The sequence below is a fragment of the Manis javanica genome, chromosome 2 (genome assembly GCF_040802235.1).
Source record: "Manis javanica isolate MJ-LG chromosome 2, MJ_LKY, whole genome shotgun sequence".
NCBI classification, from domain to species: Eukaryota; Metazoa; Chordata; class Mammalia; order Pholidota; family Manidae; genus Manis; species Manis javanica.
The window spans coordinates 148875121-148902073 of record NC_133157.1 but is presented as its reverse complement, the minus strand read 5'-3'; the positions used below and the strand labels follow the sequence as shown (position 1 = coordinate 148902073).

At 37.0% G+C, this 26953-nt stretch overlaps 1 protein-coding gene across 4 annotated transcripts in view; it reads left to right on the top strand.

Moving 5' to 3' along the window:
- Positions 1-24424, top strand: part of CA8 (carbonic anhydrase 8) — an 86111-nt gene extending 61687 nt beyond the window's left edge. For 2 of the 4 annotated variants that reach the window (XM_073229572.1, XM_073229571.1), the window contains one exon: positions 7527-8391. In XM_073229572.1, coding sequence (XP_073085673.1) covers positions 7527-7661 — 135 coding nt within the window. In that variant the 3' untranslated portion in view covers positions 7662-8391. Of the gene's footprint in view, positions 1-7526; positions 8392-23407 lie in introns of those variants that run through there. The other 2 variants (XM_036998193.2, XM_036998194.2) reach the window with 2 other exon arrangements.
- Positions 24425-26953: the final 2529 nt, after the last annotated feature.

Below are 26953 nucleotides of genomic sequence, written 5' to 3'. Positions count from 1 at the left end.
TCTCCCTGGGCAAGGAAAACAAAAGCAAAAATGAACAAGTGGGACTACATCAAGCTGAAAAGCTTCTATACAGCAAAGGACACCATCAGTAGAACAAAAAGGTACCCTACAGTGTGGGAGAATATATTCATAAATGACAGATCTGATAAAGGCTTGACATCCAAAATATATAAAGAGCTCACACACCTCAACAAACAAAAAGCAAATAATCCAATTAAAAAATGGGCAGAGGAGCTGAGCAGACAGTTCTCCTAAGAAGAAATTCAGATGGCCAACGGACACATGAAAAGATGCTCCACATCGCTAGGTATCAGAGAAATGCAAATTAAAACCACAATGAGGTATTACCTCACACCAGTAAGGATGGCTACCATCCAAAAGACAAACAACAACAAATGTTGGCGAGGTTGTGGAGAAAGGGGATCCCTCCTACACTGTTGGTGGGAGTGTAAATTAGTTCAACCATTGTGAAAAGTAATATGGAGGTTTCTCAAAATGCTCAAAATAGACTTACCATTTGACCCAGGAATTCCACTTCTAGGAATTTACCCTAAGAATGCAACAGCCCAGTTTGAAGAAGACAGATGCACGCCTATGTTTATTGCAGCACTATTTACAATAGCCAAGAAATGGAAGCAACCTAAGTGTCCATCAGTAGATGAATGGATAAAGAAGAGGTGGTACATATACAGAATGAAATATTATTCAGCCATAAGAAGAAAACAAATCCTACCATTTGCAACAACATGGATGGAGCTAGAGGGTATTATGCTCAGTGAAATAAGCCAAGCAGAGAAAGACAAATACCAAATGATTTCACTCATATGTGGAGTATAAGAACAAAGAAAAACTGTAGGAACAAAACAGCGGCAGAATCACAGAATCCAAGAAGGGACTAACAGTTACCAAAGCGAAAGGGACTGGGGAGAATGGGAGGGTACGGAGGGATAAGGGTGGGGAAAAATAAAGAGGGTATTATGATTAGCATGTATAATGTGGGGGGTGGGAGAAAGGGGAGGGCTGTGCAACACAGAGAAGACAAGTAGTGATTCTACAACATCTTACTATGCTTATGGACAGTGACTGTAATGGGGTTTGTGGGGGGACTTGGTGAAGGGGAGAGCCTAGTAAACATAATGTTCTTCATGTAATTGTAGATTAATGATAACAACAACAACAAAATTTCAGTGTGTGTCATCCATAGAGGCGAAGCTAGGTAGAGCTCATTGACAGGTGGCTGTGTAAGTAGAGACACAGATCCGTTGAGAGTTCATGTGCACCTACTGTGCACCAGGTATCCTGCTAAGCCTGAAGATGAGAAGACAATAAAGCTGAGTCTCGGCTGTCCAAAATAAATAAATAAATAAATAAGTAAGTAAATAAAAATATAAGAAGCTTTAAAAAAAAGTTTTCTCTAGAGCCACTTTCTACTTATGGAAAGCCAGTTAGGATTAGCCTTTTTGAAGCACAAAAAAGAACATTTTCAACTCCACTTAGATTCCACTGAGGTTTCCCTTGGCTGCATGGCACTGCGTACATGAGTGTTGCACTATATTGTTGATGTCACCGATCTTCCGTAAACATGAGCTATAATGTTGTCCAGTGTGTTACGCTAAAATGTAGACAAATCATCCTGCTTTGTATTGTCTCTCTGAGTGAGGCCAGTGACAAAGTCACTAAGTCATTAAGTCATACTCCTTGATTATTGGGAAATCGGCTGTTATCTTCCTAATGGGGAGCCAAAGCTAAAGGAATGTGCTTTGGAAGGAATAATCTCAGTTGCTCTTGAAAATAGATGACTTTCCAATTAGCTGTACCTTTTCAAAAAAAAAACTTTAGGTGCTGTTGGTACAAAGCTCCTTTGAGCATCTGTTCAGAGGGCAGCGATGTTAAAATGTACAATCACACACATGAATATTAAAATGAAATTTAATTTTAATTAAATTTTAAATAATTTTTTCATAAATTTAGAAAAAATTTTTAATCTTAGAATATAAACCAGTCTGTCCTTGACTTGAATGTTTCACTGTTGCTGCTCATATAATTTCAGAGAAAACGGAGTAAAAATAGAAAAGGTCTAAAGAAGGCAGTAAAATGAGAGGAACCAAAGTGAGAGGATGGAGTTCTAGAAGGTAGACCAAGAAAAATTGAGAAACCTCTTATTATTGTCTTTAATAAGGAAGAGAAAGCGGGGAGGTTGATATGTAAAATAATAAAAGGAATACTTGATGATAGGTGGTGTCTTTATAGCTTATTATATTGAGAAACAGAGAACGTTGCATTGAAAAAAACTGTTTCTTATATCATAGGGTTGACATACGTAATTTAGCTGGTGGGCATTATTATGGAAATAATTGGTTATCTTGAAATACATCATTTGCCACAGGATAATGATATCTGCTCTACAACATTAAAGAAAAGCTCCAGATCATAGTGCTTTCCCATGACAGGCACAGCAGCTGGATTCAAGGAGGAGTAGCTTCCTGCTGAAGGGTAGGGGTGACAGTTAAGCCTTTTGTGAGACATTTACATCTCCCGAGTACGGAGAATTCTAGAATACTGAAGAGGAAGCTCCTGCACAGTCAAATTTTTCATATTCTTGGTTAGCATACCGTGTGCTAGGGAAAAGAAGCATGTGATTGGATGTATTTGAATGAGTGTGATTTTCTCTTTTTTTAAAATGATCTATAACCATTAAATTACTTTAAGGTAAACAGCGATCTAAGCATTAGGAAGCTGAAGTAAAAAAAAAATTTTTTAAGGTGGATTATTATGTTTGGAAATGAGATTCCAAGAACAGAATGAAAATGCTAAGTTTCATTCACTCTGCCCACAGAGATAAGACTCATCCTGATTTCACAGAGACACTGAAATGTGAATGATACTCAGAATTGATAAAACGTGGTATTTTGATGTAATGGCATGTATACAAATATGTGCGCACACACAAACACACATACATAGAGAAATGATTGATCATTTAATTTTACTCTTTTCCTTTTTTCTTTTTCTGTGTTTCCCCTTATTTTACTTACTTATTGTTATTTCTTATCTGTTTTCTCGAATTAGATTTGTTCCTTGCTTTCAACTTCAAGTAATACAGGTGAAACAAAGGGATATGAATGTTTATTGTTTCTCCCTGGGTGGATATGTCTGTTAGAACTTGGAAAAATACTTTTCATTTTCTTTTCATCTCAGTTTCACTGCCTTTTCATCTTTCCTGATTCTGTAGTTCTGATAGTGGGGCCCGTCATGGCCCTGACAGCCTGTGTTGGGCCGTGGGGTGTGCTTGGCCCACAGGGTCCGGGAGCCTATGGCACTGGGCGGCCGAGGAGGTCGATCACATCCAGGACTCCATAGCATGCCTTCCTGGCCCCCGTGCCCTATATGGGTTCTGTGGGCCTGTTAATCTAAATGACCACGTTGCTGTGGGGCCACAGAGTGATCATGTTTGAAGATCATTTCAGACAATTTGAAGCATTTGTTGTGAGTGTTATTCTCTGTCCATGATTCTCAAACTTAGTGTGCAACAGAATCCCCTGGAGGGCTTGTTAAACCTGGATTGCTGGACTGCACCCCAGCGTTGCGGAATCAGTAGGTCTGGGGTAGAGACTTCTTCCAGGAAGCATACTTTCAGAACTGCTGTTCCTTATTTGCCTGTGTGCATCTCCATTTATGATTTAGATCAGCACTCTAACACCAGAATACCAGGTTTCTGCAGGAGAGTGTGTCTGGGTGGCACTAGACCAGCCCTGTCCAGTGGAAAATGTGTATATCATGTTGTAAGATTAAACTTTCCAGTAGCCACAGTAACAAAGTCTAAACAGGCAAAATTAATTCAAGTAGTGTATTTCAACCCAGTGTATCCAGAAGACCATTTTAACATGTAATCAATGTAAAAAATCTTCGATGGGATTGTTTACATTTTTATTTTCATATTAAATCTGACTTGCGTTGTGTTTTCTGTGCCTCCAGCACATCTCAGTTCAGACTGGCCACGTTTCAGGTGCTCAGGGGCCACTCGGGGCTGGAGGCTGCTCTACTGGATGGTGCAGCTCCAGGATTGTCTCCCTGGGAGATTCCCTCTTCCCTTCCTTAAGTATTATTTTTAGGCTTCTGTGGGAAATTTTGTACCCACGTCCTCGGTGTTTTCCATGATAGAGAGCGCTTCCCCTGTGGTCTTGAACTCTGTAATCTGTAATTCTTGAGTAAGTTTCTATGTGTGTGGTTCATCAGTAGCTATCCTAAAATGGTAATGGGAAGAAAGTGGCAGAGACTAGGGCTGGGGATTGGAACAGGAGACAGTTTACATTGGTGCTACTGGGGAAAGGATATTCTCTTCCCTAAACTGTTCCTCAAGAAAATTAGAAAGGTCTGCTTAAGGAGTCAGCGAGGGATAAGAACTGGTTTATAGGTGAGAGGTCAGGAAGAAAGACAGAGCAATGATTTTAGAGAAAACGGTACAAGAATATGAAATAAAAACATGGCTGCAGTACATGAAAGGTGGAAAGTCATAGATACATATATACATATGTATGGACTGTTTAAGTGCAGTTTGCTGTTAGCTTTGTTAGTTGATTGTTTCTATAAGGAATTATATTATTCTAGTTTATGTATTGTCATTGCCTGATGACAAAACAAAGTAGAATGAGAACACTGAATTTCATGTATTATTTTTCTCTTTTAACATGATTGATACATACAATGTAGTCAAAATAAGTCTGTTGGAACTTATGTATAGGAACGTGCGAACTCCTCAGGTAATTAGTGCTGAACCTCAAACTCTGAAATCAGCCCTTTAAATACACTCTTAATTAGGCAGTTTTAAAACTGAACTTGAGTGAATAATCTGGGTCATGACTTCGTGAAGGCTGGAATAAATGTTTTAGACCAACTGGAATGCAGCCTGGGTTCAGAGGACAGAGCTGTTCCACTGTCCTATCCCCAAAAGTCGAGAATTTCTCCCTGAAGTGTCAGGTTCCTGTGTTCCCTCTCTCTCTCTCTTTTAAATTGGTTAAAAACAAATACCATCCTTTAAGTAGAGAAGCATTAAAAATTGACGAAATCATCCGCATGTGTGTGATCATGATAGTCTCTGTACTGGTGTGACATTTGAGTTTTGCTGAGGGCTTTTATCCTGACGTGCAGTCCAGTTCCTTCCTTGCCCTCCCCCTCGGTTTGCGATAGCACAGTATGCGCTTGAACCCACTTGAAGTGACTGAAAGGGTTTTGAGGGGTGTTTACTTCAGAAAAATTGGCATTTCAGAAAGACGTGGTTTTCCCTCGATATCTGTTGATGTCTGAAGTTTTCAAAGTGTTGCTATGATCAGAGAAAAACATTCCTCATGAAATAGTTTTCTCCAAGAACACAGTGATTTGGAACTGGCTGGCTGTTGATTCAGATCTTGTCTTCAAGATGAAGCTGTTTCACAGACAGAATGTGCTTTGGGCTGAGGCCTGAGGCTTGAAAGATTTATCTTTAGTTTAGAATATGTAAACAGAAAATCAACCTCACTTTAAAAAGAGCTTCAAAGTCAATAAAAATGGAAGATTTCTTAATATGTGTTTAGGCAGTAAAAGTTTCTAGTCCCTATTGCTCTTCAGTGACCTTGAAAATGGTTTATAGATTCTAGTTGCCGTTATTATGTGTGATTGTATGTAAGATGAACGCAGGAGAGCTGACTTTCTGCTTCCTCAGCCAGTTGGTTTACTATTTCCAGTCTACTTTTTGCAAGTAAAATTGTAGTTAAATATTTACCTCAAAATGCTAAAGGTTGATTTCTAAAGAAGTTGTGCTAGTATCTGTCAAACACTTCCTATGTGCTGGGAACTTTGCTGAGTGATTTTCATGATTTACTTATTTACTTCTTACACTATCCTTGCAAATACTGTTAGTATCATATCTGTTGTATAGGTGGTGAAACGAAGGCTTAAAGCAGTGAAACAATTAGGTCATTTGGGTCTTGGGTCATAAACAGGATGAGAAACGGCCTTTTGATGCAGAATGCATGGACCTTCACCTTCTTATTTTTCTTTTTGGAAAGTATAGGATCTTCTGATGGGCCAAGTTTCTTTCCATTCCATGTTCAAGAAAACTAAGTAAAAATACATTCCACACGTAATTATAGGGGATTCTCATGCAGCCTTGGCTCTAGAAATTTTCTAGATGCAGCAAGCAGTAGGTGCTACCCAGAGCCCCACTCTAAGACCCTGAGATGGTCTACTGAAAAACCATTGTGTAGATTAAACAGCTAATTGCTTATCTGCCTGGCACAGCTTTACAAATACAGCATGTAGCTATTGTAAGAAAAATAAAATAATACCAGTTAGGCCAGACGTATTCCATTTAGGCAATTCAGATAACATTTAGAGACATGGAAAAATGAAACCTTAGAAGTCAAATTTCTAATCTGGGGCATTTCTAATCTAACAAGCCATTTGATTTTTCCCCAATTCTGCTTCCTGACATGTATATGAATGGATTGAATTAGAATCTGATGAGCATCAACTCTTTTGGGGTCAGGGAACCTCCCCTTAGGAAATTTTGCATATGTAAAATTTTGTACATCATTCGGGGGTTTCATGGGCCCCTGGATTTCTGGACTTTTACTAGAACCCCTGAACTAGGTAAGTTGATCTCTTGCATTTCATTTCACTTTATGAATGGCAGAACTCTATGGCTGTGCTGTATCAAGAACCTTTGTAGATACAACCCTCTGTTATGCAGATGGTGAACTTTGGGTGGATTGATGCCATTCAGGTCATATACATTTACCATCCTGGGATAGATGCAGGGTAGAATTTCTGAAGAGATGGCAGTGGAGCTGGGAAAAGAGCAGATGGCTTAGACTTATCAGACCCAGCTGATTTGGAAACTTTCTTAACCTCTCCAGCCTCAGTTTCCCTTTTGGTGCATGTGTCCTGTGACTGTGTGTCCTTTCAATGAAATAAAGGACAGTGAGCTCTGTAGGTAAATCAGCTAGTAGATGGGGATGAGGTTGGTGAATATTCATCGAATGCTTATTGCTTAACTAGTTCATATGAGTCATGGCATGCTAACGGTTCTTAGGTGGTGCAGACCTGCCAAGGAGGGGAAACAGATCCTCAGAACTGTGGGAACCTCCTAACATGTAAGGGGAAGCCACAGGATCTGGAGAGGCCACCTCAGAAAGGGAGATGAACCTGAAAATTGGTATTGCTAAGGGAGGAAGGTGGGCTTAATGTTTTGGAAAATCAGAGGCATTCTTTGGACTTGTGCTCTCCAAGTGGCTAGGAGGGCAGCAAAGAGAGTCTTTTGAAGGAAACCTCTTCTTAGTAAATCTAGCATGTCATCAGTGTTAACCTACAATAACATCATGAATTTAGGATATACTTGGGAGGCACTGAAGTCTGCCTTACTCTTTGAAGTTAAATTTTAATTTTCTTTTTTTAATTGTTACACTTTATGCATATTTTAAGTCATTTATGAAACTTCAGTCTTGTGGCTCGTAAATGATTCGTCTCTTTTGTTCTGCTTTTATTTTCAGATTGAAGAATTTCGAAGGCTGAGGACACATGTTAAGGGGGCAGAACTTGTGGAAGGCTGTGATGGGATTTTGGGAGACAATTTTAGACCCACTCAGCCACTTAGTGACAGAGTCATTAGAGCTGCATTTCAGTAGCCAGAGAGAACAGGAGCAAGTCTGTCTTCATCTGGGTATGTGCAGATTCAGTAAGGAAAATGGGGCACGCAGTTACAGTTATGTAAACCTGTCCTACCAGTTATTCTCATGGGAATCCTGATAATTCAGCAATATCAGCACCCTTCATTTTGATAAAACTTATGACACATTCTCAAACCCCATTACAAGTCAACTGGTCTTTAAAAATTAGTGGAATGTTTAAAAAAATGTATAATTTTCCCACTAGAAATGCCCCTAAATCCAAGTTTTGCTTCAATACTGGCTTTCATAAGGTAAGGCACCCTGACTCTTTCTGATGCACAGAAATGGTACCTCTTTATGTGAGGTAAAATGTAAAGTACCTCTTGAGGACTTTACTATGTGGCACCCTTGAAACTATTTCAGTCACCTGCTGATGACTGAGCAGCATAAAGGAAGGGACCAGAGGCATATGTGAGCCTCAGAGTTGGCCTTCATCATCTAATGCAGATCTGGTCATCTTGTTTCTTAGAGTAGGTGGGGGCAGATCTGGCATAAATTAAAATGCTTGTCCTTTGGAAGTATTTTTGTTTGATAGGCCAAGATACTAGTTACGTGAATGTGGTACATTTCTCTATTGATTGAAATATAATCTATACATTTTAATATATTGAATTCAATATATGTATTTCTTACTGTTAAGGAGCTTACCAAATAAAATATCAAAAACATGGGAAAGACAAAATATACATGAATGACTGTATGTTGGATTATTTCTTTACCCTGTCTATTGCCACAGCATGCATGTGGAGGTCAGTGCACATAGCTGGCAAACCACTGCTTCCACAGGGGACACTATCTGCTTGAACGCTTTCCTCAGTACACAGGACAGAGCTCTGACTGTTCTGTTTAACAGACTATTGTGAATCTGAACTCACCTACTATATAAGTGGTACAATGGACTGGGAGTCACAGATGAATAGAGATCTCTGGCCTCAGAGAGCTCACAGTCTCATGAGGTCCACACAGAATTTTCAAAGGCCATCATGTTGTCCAAATGTTTCCTAATCCGGTTTTCCTGCCTCTCTCTTATTACTATACTGGATGTACCCAATACTCCAGCCAGATTGTCCTTTCTTCTGGGAATGTGCTTTGCTTATTCAGTCCTTGCTGCCCCTCTGTTTGCCTGTTGAAATCCTAGGTCCCCTGCAGACCCAACTCTAATACTACTCTCAACATGAATTCTCTGCTTCTTTCTTAATGGTACGTTTCATTTCACATTCTCTCTCCCACTTAGCTATTTGTGTATTTCTCATTTTCTCTGTTAGGCTTTAAGCTTCTTAAGGATCAAAATATGTTTTTTTACTTCGAATTCATCATGACACGTAATACTCTGTATTTTGAATGTCTTTGGGCCAATTAGAAGATCCTTTGAACTATAACTGTTGTATACCAGTCAACCATATTCTAATGATTCATTCATTCTCAGTTTCTGAGTTAGCCAGTACAGTTTACTCCTGCTTCTTCTAATTTTGGAGTTGATGAGGTCCAGGCAAATGTGCCTTGGTAGGAGTGAGAAGAAACTTCCAGTAATTCATACAAGGTAACACTGGAGAAAATCCAAGAGTGCTTTAAGTTAAGCCTTATAATGGATGAGCTAAAGAATTAAAACAATAAACTCAATCAAAAATCATTATTGAGCACCTACGATGTGTTTGATTCCTGGCATACAGAGGTGAGGAGAAGAGATGTAGTCTCTGCCTTTGTGGAACTTGGAGTCTGAGGTGGGGAGCCTGACAATGGGAAGATAAACACTTCAAAAATAGACCATGGCAAATTGTAATACATTCCGTGAATGAGAAGGACAAAGAAACGTAGGGAAGGAGATTTCAGATAGATTATCTTTTGCAAAGACCTCGAGGGGTTACTCCCTGTGGAGGAGGCAAGGATTTGATGCACTGAGGTACCTGAAAGAAGCCCCATAGGTCTGGGTGTGGAAATCAAAGAGTACAGTCAGGCAGGGCCCAGATCTTAGAGGGCTTGTACAGCATTGAGAACCTGTAAAGACCTTTACTCAGGGGAGCGGCCTGATCTAGGCTTTCAGTAGATCACAGTGGGTCAGGTTTCAGTGGGCTGGGGCAGGAGTCGGACGGTGTTCTGGAAGTGTGCTGGGGAGCCAGGGTGAAAGCCATGTGGCTCAGATTCTAGAATAGAAACCGTGGAGGAGAGAAGTTACCACATGTGAAATAGACAGGAGCGTGATACTTAGTGACACATGAGAGTGGAGGGTGATGGAAATACCAAAGGTAACTCCTGGGATTTTGGACTTTAGAAACTGTGTGGCTAGGGTGCCATTGTATGACAGCAGGGAAACTGGAGGAGGTTCCGGGATGGAAAGATAGCTGAGTTGGAACACATTGAATGAGAGATGCCTGTTAATCACGACTGTGGTCCTGTCATGAAAGTGGCTGGAATTTAGAGTGGAGATCAGAAAAAGGCGTCTGAACTGAATATGGGAATTGTTGGAATAGAGTTTATATATACACACATATACACACACACAATACATGTATATACACCTTGTGTGTGTATGTAATGTTCTAATGCTACATAGGGATTACCTCATCAAGTGCTCACAAAATTTAATGTGAGTCTTTACAGATGAATTAACTGAAAAACAGAGAAGCTCAATCATTTGCCCAAAGTAATGCAGTCATTGAGCAGCAGAGCTGGAAATTGGACCCAGACAACCTGACTGGTGGAGCCCTTTTCTTAATCACTACATGGCCGAGGTCAGGATGGCATGATGCTGATGGGTGGGTGCATGGGTGCATGTAGGCTTCAGGCTGAAGTTGAGTGCGAAGGGAGGAGGCCGAGATGCCTGGAATAGTAGCTCTGCAAAGCTGGGGTGGGAGGGGAGCAAAAGAGAGGAATGGGATTGAGGGAGGCTTTTCTTTTTAAACAAGAGAATACTGGAACTTTTCTGTATGCTGGGGAGATTGAGCCAGTAGATGGGAGGGGCTGACACTGTTCCTCAGAGGGGCTAATCCTAGCAAATGAAGGCTTTAAAAAGTTAAAGGAGATGCAATTCTAAGTAAATGTGGAGACAGTTGTTAAGAGAGTAGACACTTTCTATGCTGTAATGGGAAGGAAGGATGTAGTGGCTTATAGATTTCATGTTTCCATGACTTATTTCTATTATTCAAGGAAAAATGGAGTAGCTAGGAGGGGTGAGAGCAGCAGAGAAGATGGGGGATTGGGGCAGAGTGAAGGGTGGGCTTCCAGGAGCAGCCCAGCAGGAAGGGCAAGTAGTGAGGTGCAGTGGGGTGTGGTTGCTGTGAATTTATGAATTTTTCCAGTCTAGGCTTAGTACATTTCTCTGTGAATATCAGTAACTAAAGATGATACTTTTTATGAAATGAGATTATTGCCTTGAGTTTTTGATCCATATTTGACCCTAGATCTCTCTGAATATCTATATAACCATCACTGTTTCATCTCTTTCTTATTTACACAGACTAAAACATTTTTTATGGGAGTATTTAGTATTTATATTTTGAGTACTTCATATTCATTATAATAGGATAATGTGTAATTTTTCAAAGTTTTCAATTAACTACAATTTAGGAATATTAAAAGGAGGATGGATTTGTGTCCTTGGTGGCTGAGATAACTTAAAGGGACTAATTTTTTCCAAGATTCCAAAGAATGGTTCAGGAATTCTTTTAAAGGTAACTCCAATTCTGACTTCATCCTTTTATGAATACATTTTTGATCCTTTTATCTTGAAAAGTGTAATACAAATTTAGTTATAGTTCTACATAAAATTATATTGGGAAATCAGATTTATGGATGTGTGCTTTTTATTTGATATTTAATAATGCCCTAAGGCAGGTAATTCAAATTTTTATTAAAGTGAAATGATTTGACAGTCAGACTTTGAATTTAATGCATGAATGTTTCATTTAAGCTCTTGGAACTGGATGGGAAAAAGAAATATCTGGTGGTTCTCTAAAAAATGTTTAAAATACTTCAGATTTATTTTAGCTATGTTTTACTAAAATAACTTTAGCTTTTGGACTTTAAATGACATTTTTTTTGCATGACATGTCTAGGCATCTGGAGGGCTTTGATAACCAAGACCTTATTAGTCCCATGAATAATCTGTGACTTTTTATATTACCATTTAAGAAGTATGAATTATGGCTTTGTACTCATATAAAGAATAAGCATATAACTCACCCAGATGCTGGAAATTCTTTAGTTCAGCATTGCTACTTCAGATTTCTAGTGGCCTATTGACATAAAATGATCTCTTACCCACTAAATTTTTTCGGTGACATAGGAGAACCAGATCTTAGTAACACACAAAAGAACAAGACCAATCATCAGGTCCACTTTACTTGTTGCTCTTGGTACCATAGTAATGTTACTAATCTTCTGACAAAATGATTATTTGCCTATTTGTTTCATGAAGTATTAGCTCACTTATAAAAGCTATTCTGACTATCCAGAGCCTGTTTCCTGTGACTCAAATATTATTAAACTGTATATGTTTACAGTAATTTACTTAGTAAATTATAATTAATCATAATTATTTTCTGTAAATACCAATGCCACAAGGCTTTTTACATTGTTTAATTTTTTTCTGCTTCAAAGGGGGAAAACTAGTATGCCACAAGTAAATTAGGAAAAAGAAAAACAGAAAAAAAGGAAAAGGAAAAAGGGGGATTGTTAATATTAATCAAGCATCTCTGACTGATCCTTTGTCAGATGCCCTCATTTTTCTTTCTGGGTCTTTGAAGTCATCCTTTACTGTGTTGAACTCTTCCCCACATACACTTGAGCAATTAATAATGTTGTCTTAGCTTTAATAAAGCTATAGCTAGCATTAATTTCCTATCAGTTTTCTTCCAGAACCTTAAAGAGTTCTAGGTTAGAAAAGGATAAGACATTGGCAAAAAGGAGGGAGCTGCATAGGGAAAGGGAGAATGTCAACTCTGAATGACCATGTTGGAAAAGTTAGTATTCCTCCCTAATAAATGGAAAGCTCAAAGCCATATTTCCAGTCAACAAGTGTGGACTTGCCTCACTCTAATAGTTTAACATGATGCACAGCCTTAGGGTGAGAAATGAAAGCTTGATGGATATAGCAGTTTTCTATTTACTATATCATACAGAATTTCTTGAAAATGGAATGGATTTCAAATCCAAATGATTTCAGGAAAACGCCAAAATACCGGGGGGTGTTCAACCTATCTGTTGTGTTTTGATTATATGATATAAAAATTGTAACTAACCCAAGAATGAAAAGCATCAAAGCTGTCTAGGCATTTCTTCAAGATTGCTGAACAAGGAAAATAATCCCTGCTTCCTTATCATCTACCCTTTTTTCCTTTTTATATCTTAGAAGTGTTAATAATTTATTGTGGATAAAAATTCCTAGTTTAGTTTTTTTGTCCCCCATGAATTCAAACAAAATTGTGTTTGGGAAGAAGAAAACATAACATTTTGCAGTTATGAGCAAACCTGTACATTGAATGTTAATATATTCTGATACCTTAAATTTAGGAGGTTCCATGATTCTAAACCTAAAGAACATATTGCTGTAAGAAAACCACTGAGATCAGGCTATCTCATCTAAACATGTTCTAATATGCCTTTTTATCTCATGGATGTTTATTTTTGGAAATTTCCTCAACTCAATTTTTAACTTTATTTTTCCACTTGGAGATTTATTAAAAAAACCTTATTCATAATCAGGCTTCATTTCAATTTCCTCTTCATTTATCTGCTGTCTGTTCTTTCTAGTTTCTCTTTTCCATGATAAAGCTCACAGAGACTTAGGAAAGCAGTCATCACAGAGCTGGAGAACTATGAAAGCTCATTACTCAAATGGACCTTCCAGAAGGCCACTTGTTTTGAGGTCTTCAGAGCTCAGCCGTAGGGTCTACTCTCTCTGTGGGTGACTAATTTACACCCATAGCCTCTGTTATCACTAAATGCAAATGATCCACTTAGTTGTATTCCCAGATCAGGGCTTTCTGTTAAGTTCTAGAATCAAATGCCCAATTGTCTGTGTGACTGGTTTTGGATGAGACAGAGGCCTTTCAGACTCAATATATGCAAGATTGAATTCATGATCTTCCTTCACAGACATGCCTTTTTTCCAGTTTTCTTGAGTCACACTTGATACCTCTCTTCCTCACCTCACCTCACATTTCCAATTTATCATCCAGTTCTGCAGATTTGCTTTCTGATAGCTCCCTGATCCATCTGTGTGTCTCCATTTCCATCATCAAAGCCCGTCATGTCAGCATCATCTCTCACCCAGACTTTTGCAAGAGTGTCTCCCCATCTTCTACACAGGATCATTGAAGATTTATAAAAATAAATGATGTGGATGTCATGGAGCTCTCAAATTTGTTGGTCAGCTTTGACTGATCAATAGGAGCTGTCTTGAGAGTGTTGAGAAGGATGCTGAATCCCCATCTGAGCACAGTGGGAAAGAATGACGTGACTAATAGTCAGCATCTGCCATTGCAGGTTGGTGATGGTTTCATAGTTTGTTGTTGCCATCTGCAATGAAAGGTGGTCTGTGCATCTGATTTAATGTCTCAGCTATGGGGGTGTGAAGTCTTGAAAATGGGCTTTGGAAAATTTATCTCCATTAAATCTACTGATATGTAGCTTGGTGTTAGCAATTATCAAGGAAATACAGAAATACAATGGAATTACTGAAGTTCCTTCATCTATCTTCATTTTAATATTTTTATTTTATTATGTAATGGTTATGGTCCTGATGATTATATACAGCAAATTGCTTTCATATAGCAAAATATGAAATGTTCACATAGAAATGAAATGGCATAAGGGTGAGGAGAGGATTATGGCTTGGTAGTGTGGAGGAGCTTACCCCAGACCTCATTTGTTCTCCTGAAGAAGGGGAAGGGTAAGTTAGAGAAGGAACCATGTAAGGGAAGGATAGATAGTGACACGACCTTCACAAGGGTGAAAAACACTGCATTCTAAAAATATTTTCAATAAAAATATGCCATACCAGAGAATTATTCATTTAACTATATAAGTCTCAGAGAAATCTAGAACTGTACCATCTGTACTATAGATTCAACTGTCAGTACAATAGTTAATATATCTATAATTACATATGATAGTACAAATAAGTTTGCCTTATTCCTTTGCCTCCTTCAGTTTTAATTAAATATTTCAGGGAAAACTTGTTTTAATAACAAAGCTAAAACAATCTAGATAATACCCAATATCTTGGGCAGAATCTAAATATTTATTGGATAATATGGATGTTTCTCCAATCAAGACATTTGCCACTAGGTAACAGATTCTCCAAATGATTTATTAAAACAATAAAGTGACATTGGTTTTTATGGGTCTGTTTTCCATCACAGTGCTTCTTTATTAAACCCCTTCAAAATTTCTGAATTCTCATTGTATTTTTAGTGGCTAGAAACTCATAAAGGTCTTCATGGCTTGTCTACAGAAAATATTCCCATACCTCTAACATCTTAGAGGCATGGAGTTGCATTGGACTTCAAAAAGTTATTTAGTCTTCTGCCTGAAGAAGTCTTTAGCTAAAATGATTCTACATGGTTTCACCCCATATATAGAAACAAGCAAACAAACAAATCTTTGTTGTCTTTTTTTTTTACTTCTGCATAATACAAAAATGAAAAAAAGGTCATGAAATAATACTCTTTGTAAAGTATTAATTGAATTGGAATGCTATTTTGATATTAGTATTTTTATGGTTTGCCATAAATAATTTTTTTTGATTAATGTAGCTGTTACATTCCTAGTACACCAAGATTTATGTTTTTCTTCTGTGTGCACTCTGTGAGAATTCCTATAACCTTTATGCTGCAAAGAAACTCATGTAATTTTTCACAGATATGTATGCTTATTCTGATTTTAGTATGGGTACAACCAATGGTTCTCTAATGGTATCTTTCCTTTAAAGAATGATTATATTAGTGGGTCCCAGCAATAAAATCACTAATGAGGAATAGGAGATTGTAAATAAGAATAAAAATCTTATTTATCATCTAAATTAGTCATTTATGGCACATGCCTGTACCTGAAATATTTCCATAGGAAATAGTGCTAAAGTCCACATTTACTTATAATTAGTCATAATACAAACCTTTTCTCATTATAATAGTTGCCTAAATCCCAGTTCAACTTAATTTCATTGACTTTGATTTCTGGACTAAAAGCATTAAACTTGAACTAGTGAAAAATGTATAATATGTGCATTCAATTAGGAAATAATTACATACTCAATCACCCTAACAACACACCAGGGATTAGGGAAAAAGGAAGAAAAATGTGATTCACTGTAGTATATAAAAGTTTTGTTAATTAGTTTAGTGCTAATTGAGATTGAGAAAGTGTCAAAGTATCATAACATAGGTTTATTTCTGAAAAAGTATAAAACTCAGTTTAATATTTTATGATACTTTGATGAAGAATAATATAGAACTACCATGCAGTGTAATTTATCCTAGAGTTCTGCTTAAAGATTATGTATTCACTCTGTTACACATATTAGTAAGCAATGAGAGGAAAAGAATGAATGCTTTTTTTGTATTTCAGACACTGCTGGATTTTATCTCATTCAGTCCTCACAACAGTCCTGTGAGGCATGTGTTTTTATTTTCGTTTTAGAGATGAACTGAGACTGAGAGGGGTGGAGTAACTTGTTCAAGGTTACAGCCAGAAAAGTGCAAAGCAAAGATTCAAACCTGGGTAGGTTTAACTGCAAACTGAGCAATTTCAGGACACCACATTTCAAATAAGAAAAGGCAGAACATCATGAAGTCCTTGTATATCTGTGCCTCCTTCTTTTAGATAAATTCCTGGGAATGAGATTTTTGAGAGTAAAGGACATGAATGTTTTCATTTTTGGTAACATTTTGCCAGAATGCCCTCTATAAGGGTTTATGCTAATGTATTAACCATTGATCGAATATTTTGTGGAAAGCGTTTTGCCATTTTTTTAAATCAGTCACTGTTTACATTCCACCTCTTTCTCATCTCCTTTTTACTCAATTTCTTGAAATGCGTTCATCTCTGTCTACCTGTTGAAATTGCTGTGACAAGAGTCACCTTTGATTTCTTTCTCTTTTTGTTCTTTATTCCCATGTTTCTAAATATAATACACTTTCATGACAGAAACTCAAACAATACAGAACAAAATGAAGAAGCAGCAAAGCTCTCAGAGCCTCCTGTCAATGACAGCCACTGCCAGCTCTGGGCGATCACGGGGGCCCCTTAGCACAGTGGGGGATGGCTTGGTTCCATTCCAACTCCACCACTAATTATTTGTGTGACCTTGAGAAAGTTACTAATATCTCTAAGTCTCTTTTTTCACCATTTAAAAAAGTCCATAGTAGTACCTACCTTATAAGGTGGTTGTGAAGATAGAATAAGATTATGTAATTAAAGTGTGTGACATGTTTTTAGTCCAGAAGGTGAGTATTCAATAAATGTTACCTTTCATGATTTTTGTCCATTTGATCTCTCTGCATAGATCTCATACAGATGGGTAGACACATATTGTTCCTCATGGGATTATACTGTACAGGGTATTTTTTAATTTGCTTGATGATACATATTTTCATGTCATTGAATCTGTCATAAGAGTATGTCATACTTTTAAATGATTATATATAAATTACCTTTAAGTAGGTGCCAAAATTTTATTCAACTGTCCCTCTATTATTGTACCTTTAGGTTATCTCCAGTATTTTGCTTTAATCAACAATACTGTGGTAATTTATTAATCTGTTTCCTTAAAAAATTCTTAGGAGATTCCTGAGTTACAGAGTTTTAGTTGTAATATATAATTTGCTCTTCCCAAGACTTGTATCAGTTTATGTTCCTGCTACTAACCACAGTTCTTTTCTCCTTTGCCAACATTAAGTATTTTTAATGTTCACATCTCTGCCAGTCTAACTAAAAATGATAAAAATAGTTATAGTATTAAGCCCTGTGAATACTTGGTTCTATTCCTTAAGTCCATGTTCTGTTCCAGCAACCTGGCTTTTCATGAGCATTAACCACAAAATTTGTGACATTAGTGTATATTTCAGTGTTGGGTAGGACAAGACCTTTTGCAGAATTTTCCTGGCTCTTTTCACATGTTTAATTCTTCCAGAAAAACGTTAGGATCATTTTATTTGAAGGATTGAAATTAAGAATAAGGACAGAGAGGGTGAAAGAGAAAAAAGAGTCTTGCTAGAATTTTTCATTTGGATTGCAGTGAATATATTAATAAGCATTGATGTCTTTATAATACTGAATCTTTCTCAAGGCACAGTGCATAGGTGTGTGTTCATTGAAGTTTTTTTCTGTTCTTCATTAATTGGGTAGTTCTCTGTTTTTGCTAAATTTACTACAGGATGTGTATTTGGGTTCTGGAGTCAGCCTGGGCTGTGGCTCGATGGGCAACACAGCATCTCTACTTCCTGCCCTGTGACTTAGGCAAATTACTGGTATGCTTTCAGCCTCAGTTTTCTTACCTGTGAAGTGGAGATACTGAGAGTCATACCTCCTAGAAATATTCTGAGAATGAAATGAAATATAGTAAAATGCATAGTGCAGGGTGTACCAGAGGGTTAGCATTTCAATAAATGTGAGCTGTTACTGTTGCTATCATTCCCAATTTTGATTAGTATCACTTATTGGTTAATATTATTTCATTGAAAAGTTAATTACTTAGGCTTGTGCTTGGCTTTCTTACTAACCGTTCACTGAAATTTCCAATAACTAGTTGATCTGAATTTTCCAAGTAGACTGTGATCACATCTATAAATAGTGACAATTTTATTTCCTCTTTTCTAATTTTAATGCTTATTTTATTGCCCCTTATAGTACTTCCAGAATAATGTTAAATGTTAATAGAGATTTCTGGCTCCCCTTTCTTATTTACCTGATATGCTTGGATTTGTATTTCCAAATCCAGTGGCATCTTTCCCACTGTCTTTCCTTTGAATCTTCAAAAGCATTTGACCCTCTTGATTTCTTCTTTTCTCTTTCTTCTTTCTGTATTTTCCTTCCTTATGATGTTACACTGTTTGTAGTTAGTATGCTATAAAAAAAAGGTGGCTATAAATGCTCTTGCTTGTTATGGAAGGATATTTATTTTTAACTTTCTGTTTTGTGTATGGTAGTATTCTAGGGGCTGCTTATTACTTTTCTTAAAAGACTCTTGGTTTGGAGATTTTTGCAGGGAATTACCTTATCTAAAGAGTGATGCCTTAGGAGGTTATCCATTAGCTGAGCCAAACTCACCAGAACTTAGGTCAGTGCTGGGATGTGCAGTGGCATCTGAGAAGAAGGACGTGTGCGCCACGTGCTTTTTAATCTCTGGTAGAGCATTTTAGGAAATTCTTCAATCGTGATTTGATTTGCACTCATTCCCTAAGATCTCTTCATAGAAGATAAAGGTTCAGAAATAGTCACATGAAAGAGAGCATGTGTTACGTATATTGAAGTAGCTGATGATTTAGAAGATTTCTTAAGATATGGCCATACATCAAGACCTCATTATAAACAATGATCATTATATAATAGAGCATTTCCTTTTACACTTAAGCTTTCTTATTTTTATACATAGATAATGGGTATTTGGAGGAAGCCCTAAGAGGAGAATGCCGGTTTACTTTTGTGTATTCAATGTTTTCTTTAGATTGTTTTACCAGATAAATTTGTATTCTGATTACCAAGGAATAGTTATTGCAGAGATTTTAGACAATACACAAATGTATGAAAAGGAAGTTTGTTGTCAAATAATGATAATGCATTGAACATAGGCAGTTAGTTTTGTTTCCACCACAAGTTGCATTAAAATAACAGGAAAGGTATTTTTTTAAGTGCACAAACTACAAGGATCGAGAAAACAGACAGCAGCAAAAATATTTTGAAAGCTGGGAACAGATGGTCATATGGTAATGCATTTAGCAGATGTGAGGAATCAGCCAGTTTACGTGACAGAATCTCTCAGTCTCAGGAATTGGTGGCAACAGAAATCTCTAGAAGTTGGAATAAAAGGAGGCTAAAATCGTTTGTATAGGTTAAAAACTGTTTGAGAAGCACTTATATCTCCAAATCTTCTTCCAATATTTGGTAGATGCCCAGAGATGCTTACTCTCTGGAGATAATGAAGAGCAAGTCTATGAGGGGACATTGGCACAACTGAGGACTGGAATACCTCACAGAAAATAAAGGTGCAGGGTGATTAAATAACAACCTTACACCTCATGTTCCCCTCCTCAGCCACTTGGCCTCCAATACACTGACAAAGTCGGCTTCTGCTCTCCAGACAGAGGGCTGGAAGGATCTTTCTGTAGAATCTGAACAACCCCAGAGATTTCTCTAATGAAATAGCCCCACTGCTCACACTGTGGTGAGGGCATGACAGAGAAGTGCTCCCTGTGTGCTCAGAGCCTCCACTTTGTTTTTTTTTGTAGTTCCCATTCTTAGGTGTGAGCAATTAAGGGTATTTGAAGAAAGCCTATAATGTGTTAGAGCCTAAATAAGCAGAAGAAAGTAAGGTACAAGGAAGGAAAACTACAAAAAAGTATATTGCAACCATGAAACAGGATTGGATGCTATTTAAGAAAGGAATATTCTAGAAACAAGAGCTTTTGGATATTGAAACTATGATAGCAGAAATGAAAAGTTTTGTAGCAGAAAAAGTATCTTCAGAGAGGTAAGGACAGAAATTGCAACCATGAAACAGGATTGGATGCTATTTAAGAAAGGAATATTCTAGAAACAAGAGCTTTTGGATATTGAAACTATGATAGCAAAAATGAAAAGTTTTGTAGCAGAATTAGAAGGCGGAATTGAAGAAAGTTCTCAGAAAGTATAGCCAAAAGAGGAGAGAGTAAAATAAAATTAGAGGACCAGTCTAGGAGGTCTAAATAGTAGGAAAACTAGAGAAAACAAAAAATGGAGGAGAGGAACCCAGTAACAAAAATTTTTAAGGAATTTTTTCTAGAACTCATGAACATAAATTTACAGATTAAAAGGACACTGAATTCCCAGGATGTAGATGAAACAAAATACACTCACAGCAAGGTACTACTACTGTGAAATTTCTGAACACTGAGGGAGAAATTACAGGGAGAAAACAACCAAACCAGCTAAAACCAAAGAACCTGGATTGTGAGTATTAGCCTCCTTAGTAGCAGTACTGAAAGCTAAGTCGGTGAAGCATGCCTTTCAGAATTCTGAGGGAAAATTGCAACCCTCGCCTTCTAGAATTCTTCACTTAGCCACTTTCAGTAGTCATTTTTAGACATCAAGGTCATTGAAAATTATTCCACAGGAAGCTACTCGATGTGCTTCACCAAAATGGAGTAAGCCAGGAAAAACAGATGTGGAATTTAGGAAACAGGAGTTCCAGCAAAGGAGAATGGCAAAGGGGATTCTCAGACTGATGGTGAAGTGAGGTTGTGGGGATAGAGGAATCCAGATGTGAGTGGATGAGAAGGTTCTAGAAGGGCTTCCTCCAGGAAGATGAAATTGGTAGACTGCACGATATATGTCTTAACTTCTTGAGAGGTGAGTCAGACAGTTGGTAGGTGGTTTTGGATTGAGTACATAGAAAACTAAGGTGGAAAAAAACAATTATTCACACCAGAGCAAACTGTTGTGCAGTAAAAGAAAATTAGTGACACATTAATACCCATAGTACAGCTCTGAATAATATTTACACCCTCATGAGAATAGAAACTGAATATTGGTTCAGCCAAAATTACTATATAACCATGTTAGGAGGATGAGAGGATGAATGAAGGGGTGGGTTTGTATGTATATGGGTGTGTGTGGGTCTCTGACAGGAAGAAAGAGGGTCACATCTTCATTCTTAAGGAAAGTGAACAGACAATACATTGAAAATTGAAAAGAAGCAGTACATTCATGCTTAGCTCCTTGGTGTTAAGAAAAATAAGCTACAAGAGTTGAGGAGGAGGAAATTGATGACATAGGAGAACAGGGGGTCTGATAGTTTTTATAGCAAACCTTTTAGAATTATTTAACTCTTTAAATTATGTGCATGTATAATTTTGATACAAAAAAAGTTAACTAAAAAATAGCAATTGCTACAGTGACTTTGTTACACTTCTTTGTGTATACACACACACACACATACGTTTTCTTGGAATGTTTGCTGTGGTTGACCTTGGGAACACAGTGCAGAAGAGAATCCATCCCATGAAAACTTTCTATGAAATACTGAAAAGCAAATTCCCAACAGATACTATGGAAAATAATAGGTCATCTATAGTTCAATTTTCAGCTAGTGAGATGTCTGTAAAGTCAACTGAAATCGTCACTAGTAGTTAACACACTTGGGAGACACTCTTGTCACATTACATCTGTTGTCATATTATATTCTCACACAAACTACAAAGTAAATATTGTTACCTGAGGATCAGAAGGGGCAAGTAGACTGCCTAAAATCTTACAGCAAGTTGGTGGCTGAGGTTAGAACTTTGGTTTCCCAGATTCCAAAACTATCCCAGGTTGTGATCAATTGAACCATTTTTCTAGGTAACCTGGTATCTGCTATGAACAAGGTCAAACATCTGTCTTTCAGGGAAGCTGATACAAAGATTGTTAAGGGTACCTTGACACTGGGAGATGACATTTTCTTTGTTTGAAAGATACAGAGGAGAAAATGTTAAATAAGCAAAAGATATTATCTTTAATTTCTTCTGTGAGGGAGAATTTAACACAGTTGAGTACCTGAATTCACCAGCAGAGTCCACACTAGGTAAACTAGAATTCATTAGGCATTTATTGGGAACCCTCTAACTCAAACCCTTAGAGCTTCAGAAATGAGCAAGACACCAAGGAGCACATACATCTGTTGCACTGTGGATGTTTGTTCAATGTTAAAATGCTTTGAGGTAAGATACGACCTCTTATGAGGGAGACTGCATATTTGCTCAACTTTTGTTTAGTTGATGGTTTGGACCATGGTAGCTTGATTTTAGAATGGTCAACCTATGTTCTTAAATTCATTCTTACAACTTTAATGAACTTGGAATATTTACCTCTAGACTAGCCTTTCCCAGAAGCATCCTGCAGAGCTTTGGTTCATTAAGATGATTGTTAAGTCAAGAGGAGACTGTCCACATAATTTGGAGAATCCTGTATATAATCTCCTCCTTTTGGAGATTTACAATGCGTATCAGAATATTAGAGACTCTGAGATGGTTTTGTATGAAAGAAACATGTTTACAGTTTCCACAATTTTCAAACGTGTTCATTTTTCTAACCAACTTTTAGAATTGCATGGAAAACGGGGACTCCAGGTTATGTTCCTTTGGCAGAAAATCCATACATTGTGACCTTAGGTTCCTTTTAGCTCTGAAATACTATGGCTTTACAATTTTGATCATTAGTCATTGATTTATAACTTGTTGGGTTATAATTATCAGATATATACATAAACAATGTCCTCTTTTACCTTCAGAATCATATCTTTGAGGCATAATCATGAAGGTTTGATTATGATTCATCTTATTTGAAATGTAATTTGGAAAAATATACCCCAGCATTAGAAATACAAAAAAATTAGAAAAGTAGGATATTTTTGAAATTTCCACATTCTCTAAAGAAATTTTTAGTTTTCAGTTCTCTTGTTGTAATGTAAGAAGACTTCAGTCTACTGCGGAGGAACGTCAGTAACATAATTGGTTCATTCTTTTTGCCTAAAGGAGGAAGACAATGGTCCTATAGTGCCCTTGGATGAAAACGGAAACTTTTGAGCTGCAGCTTCAGTTTATCCTCAAAGCCTGCATTGTTTGTCTTCATCTAAGCCAGCTTTGATGGACGTCTGTGACAGTTGCCTGTACACATGCACTAATGAAATACTAGAAATGGCTGTACATTCAAAAGAAACCCCATATTATATAGTCACATCACTGCAGCTAGTATTCATATTTTTGCACATACTGTTTATTGCTTATGTGTCAAAGAAATGAAACTAGTTTTCAGAGTTATTATTAATATGAATATATATAATGTATGAATATTGAGGCAGGAAAAATACATTCCCAGTGTTAGCAGTCCTTCATTTCCTGTCTCCAATGGAAAATTCGTTCATTCAGAGAATAATGTAATTCTTGTTAATAAATAAGCTTTGATCAAGAACAGCATACAGCTTCAAAATGGAATGTGAAGGATTAGTAAAAATCCTATCTCCTGTTATTTTTCAGCCCTCATGCCACAATTTATGTAAGGCTGGTTTGTTATTATGGAAAACAATTTGAGAGTTAATGCAAGAACATAATATTCACTTTATATATTACTTTCATAGAAGATTTAATTGTATGAATCTGATTGTATTTATTTGACAGAAGCTGTGGTTTCTAGAAATTTGAGAAAAGTATAAGAAATAGGGTAAAAAGACAGTGGGTACAATGTACCAGGCATAGCTTTATTTTCCATGGTAGAAATATGAATTTAAGAGTACTCTGTGATAACTTAATGTACATTTTATAAGACTTTAAAATATTTTACTCTATGGATTTCACTTCTTCAGTCTATTGGGACTTTTCTTTCAAAGATGACCAAAAATATTCTAATTTTAAATAATTAATTTTAAGTGCTACCAGCAAATTTAAGCATTTGCTTAGTTTGCAGTTAGATGTGACAGAATGAGATAATTCATTAAAAGCGGTAGAGTGCCTGGCACAAAGCAAGTACTTAATAAATGTATTTTGTTATTGTTATTATTGTAAAACTAATGACTTCATTAACATACTCCCAATTTGGAGGGTTTTTATAATGCACAACATCTAAGTTAGAAATAACACTGGTGGAACAGACATGTGTTGAGAGATTTTAGATGTGTTGGGTAGAGGTTGTAATAATGAAAACATTAAATACAAATCAAAATCACACCAAGTGTCCTGGACAACAGAAACAAAGAAGGTTCGTCACTGAGCCTTAGGCTGGAAGAGAAAGGCCTAGAGCAGCAGCAGAGCGAGGGAAAGTGGAGACTTCAAGGAGTCGGGAACACAGTAGGGCAGCATTAGGCAGAACCTTGCAGAAGCGGAGGAATCCCTGGGCTCTTCCTTTCTGGATCCTATTTTACACAAAAATGAAGAAAGGGCAAAGTGTGGTTACAAACACTGGCACATGTAAACACTTACAGACTAAAACTGAACCCACACACTTGCCAGACATTGACTGCAGGGGTAGCCTGATGGGTTGGTACTGAGCAGGGAGAGGCTGTTCTTGGGCCTAACTTCTGATGCTTATTGTAGTCTGTAACCAACCGTCTCTGCAAAAGACAAAATCAACACACATAACAACAAAAACTAGTTCCAGTGACTTCCAGGGTAATACCTAGTTGCCCATATATTTTTTTTTAATTAAAGCAATCAAATTTATTTACTGTTCATTTTCTGAGTCAAAAGGCTGAGATGAACTATTTGGTTTGGCTCTGGTGTCCCTTGGTTAGACTGCAAGGAAGCTTCATATTCTTTCATATGGAAAACCCCTTCATTCCACATTAGGTATCCCACACTCAGCTATGAATGCTGCTTATAGTGATGCTTTTGTAGAAATGAATTTGAAGAGTAATTTGTCCATCAAGTACAAAACAGATCTCCAGTCTATCCTGTTTTGATGAAGGCATGGTAAAAAGCATAGGGTGCATAATGGCCCTGAAGCTGGGGAAGGGGCCTCCCAAAGCAAAACAATGTGGTGAGGGGAGGGAGACAGGGGAAGTTAACTAGTTAACTAGGAATAAATGACAAATTTCACAGATTCTGAATTTTAATTCAGGGTGGATTTTGTTTACCTAACAGAGTAAAAGGCAACAAATAGAGGTGTTTTTTCACATAGTTTATACATACGCAAGCACCTCTGATTCAGGGTAATTAATGTACCTCAGGGTGTGTAAAGTAATATTGTTCTCAGAAGGTTTGTCTATTAAGATAGTTTGTGTTTTGTCCTTTTTGTTGGTCAGTCTAGCTAAAGGTTTGCCAATACTGTTACTCCTTTCAAAGAGCCAACATTGGATTTTTTACTTGTTTCTATTGTGTTTCTGTTCTCTATTTCATCAAATTCTTCCCTAGTCTTTATGATTTCCTTCCTTCTGCTTGCTTTGGTTTGTTTCAGAATTGTAACATGGAAAGTTGGGTTATTGGTTTGAGATCTTCTTTTTTAATAAAGGCGTTTGCAGATACAAATTTTCCTCTAAGCATTGCCTTAGGTGCATCCCATAAGTTTTGTTTGTTATGTTTTGTGTTTTCTTTCACCTCAAAGTGTTTCCTAACTTGCCTTGTGATTTCTTCTTTGAACCAATGGTTGTTTAGGTGTGTATTGCTTACTTTCCACATATATATGAATTCCCAAATTTCTGGTTTTGATTTGTAATTTCCCTCCATTGTGGTCAGAGAACATTCTTTGTATGATTTCAATCCTTTGAAATCTATTGAGGCTTGTTTTTTTTTTTTTTGCCCTAATATATGGTTTATCCTGGAGAATGTTCTAAGTATACTTATGAAGAATATGTATTCTGCTTTTGGTGCTGATGTGTTCTGAATATCTCTGTTAGGTCTGTTTGGTATATGGTGGTGTTCAAGTCTTCTATTTTCTTGTTGGTCTTCCTAGTTCTCTCATTGAAATAAGATATTGAAGCCTCCAACTATTGTTACTGAATTATCAATTTCTCTGTTCATTTCTGTCAGCTTTTCCTTCATGCCTTTTTGGCTCTGTTGTTAAGTCTATATATGTTTATAATTCTCACATCTTTCTGAAGGAGTAATTCTTTTATCATTATAAAATGTCCTTATTTAGCTCTAGCAACATTGTTTTTTGCTTTTAAAAATACTTAGGATACTTGGTGAAGGGGGGATCCTAGTAAACATAATGTTCTTCATGTAATTGTAGATTAATGATAACAACAACAAAAAATACTTAGGATATTAGTAGAGCCACTCTTGCTTTCTTATTGTTGTTGTTTGTATGTAGATCTTTTTCTACCTTTTCACTTTCAGTCTGTTTGTATACTTAAAACTAAAGTGGGTCTCCTATAGACAGTTTAAAGTTGTATCTTGGTTTCTCATCCAGCCTGTCAACTTTCCTGTCCTTTCATTGGATTGTTTAACCCATTCATATTTAATGTTATTGTTGATATAGTAGGATTTATGTCTGCTGTTTTACTCTTTGTTTCTACATGTCTTGGGTCTTTTTTTTTGGTTCTTCTCTCTGTCCATTTTTTTTGCATTGTGTGAATATTTTCCAGTGTG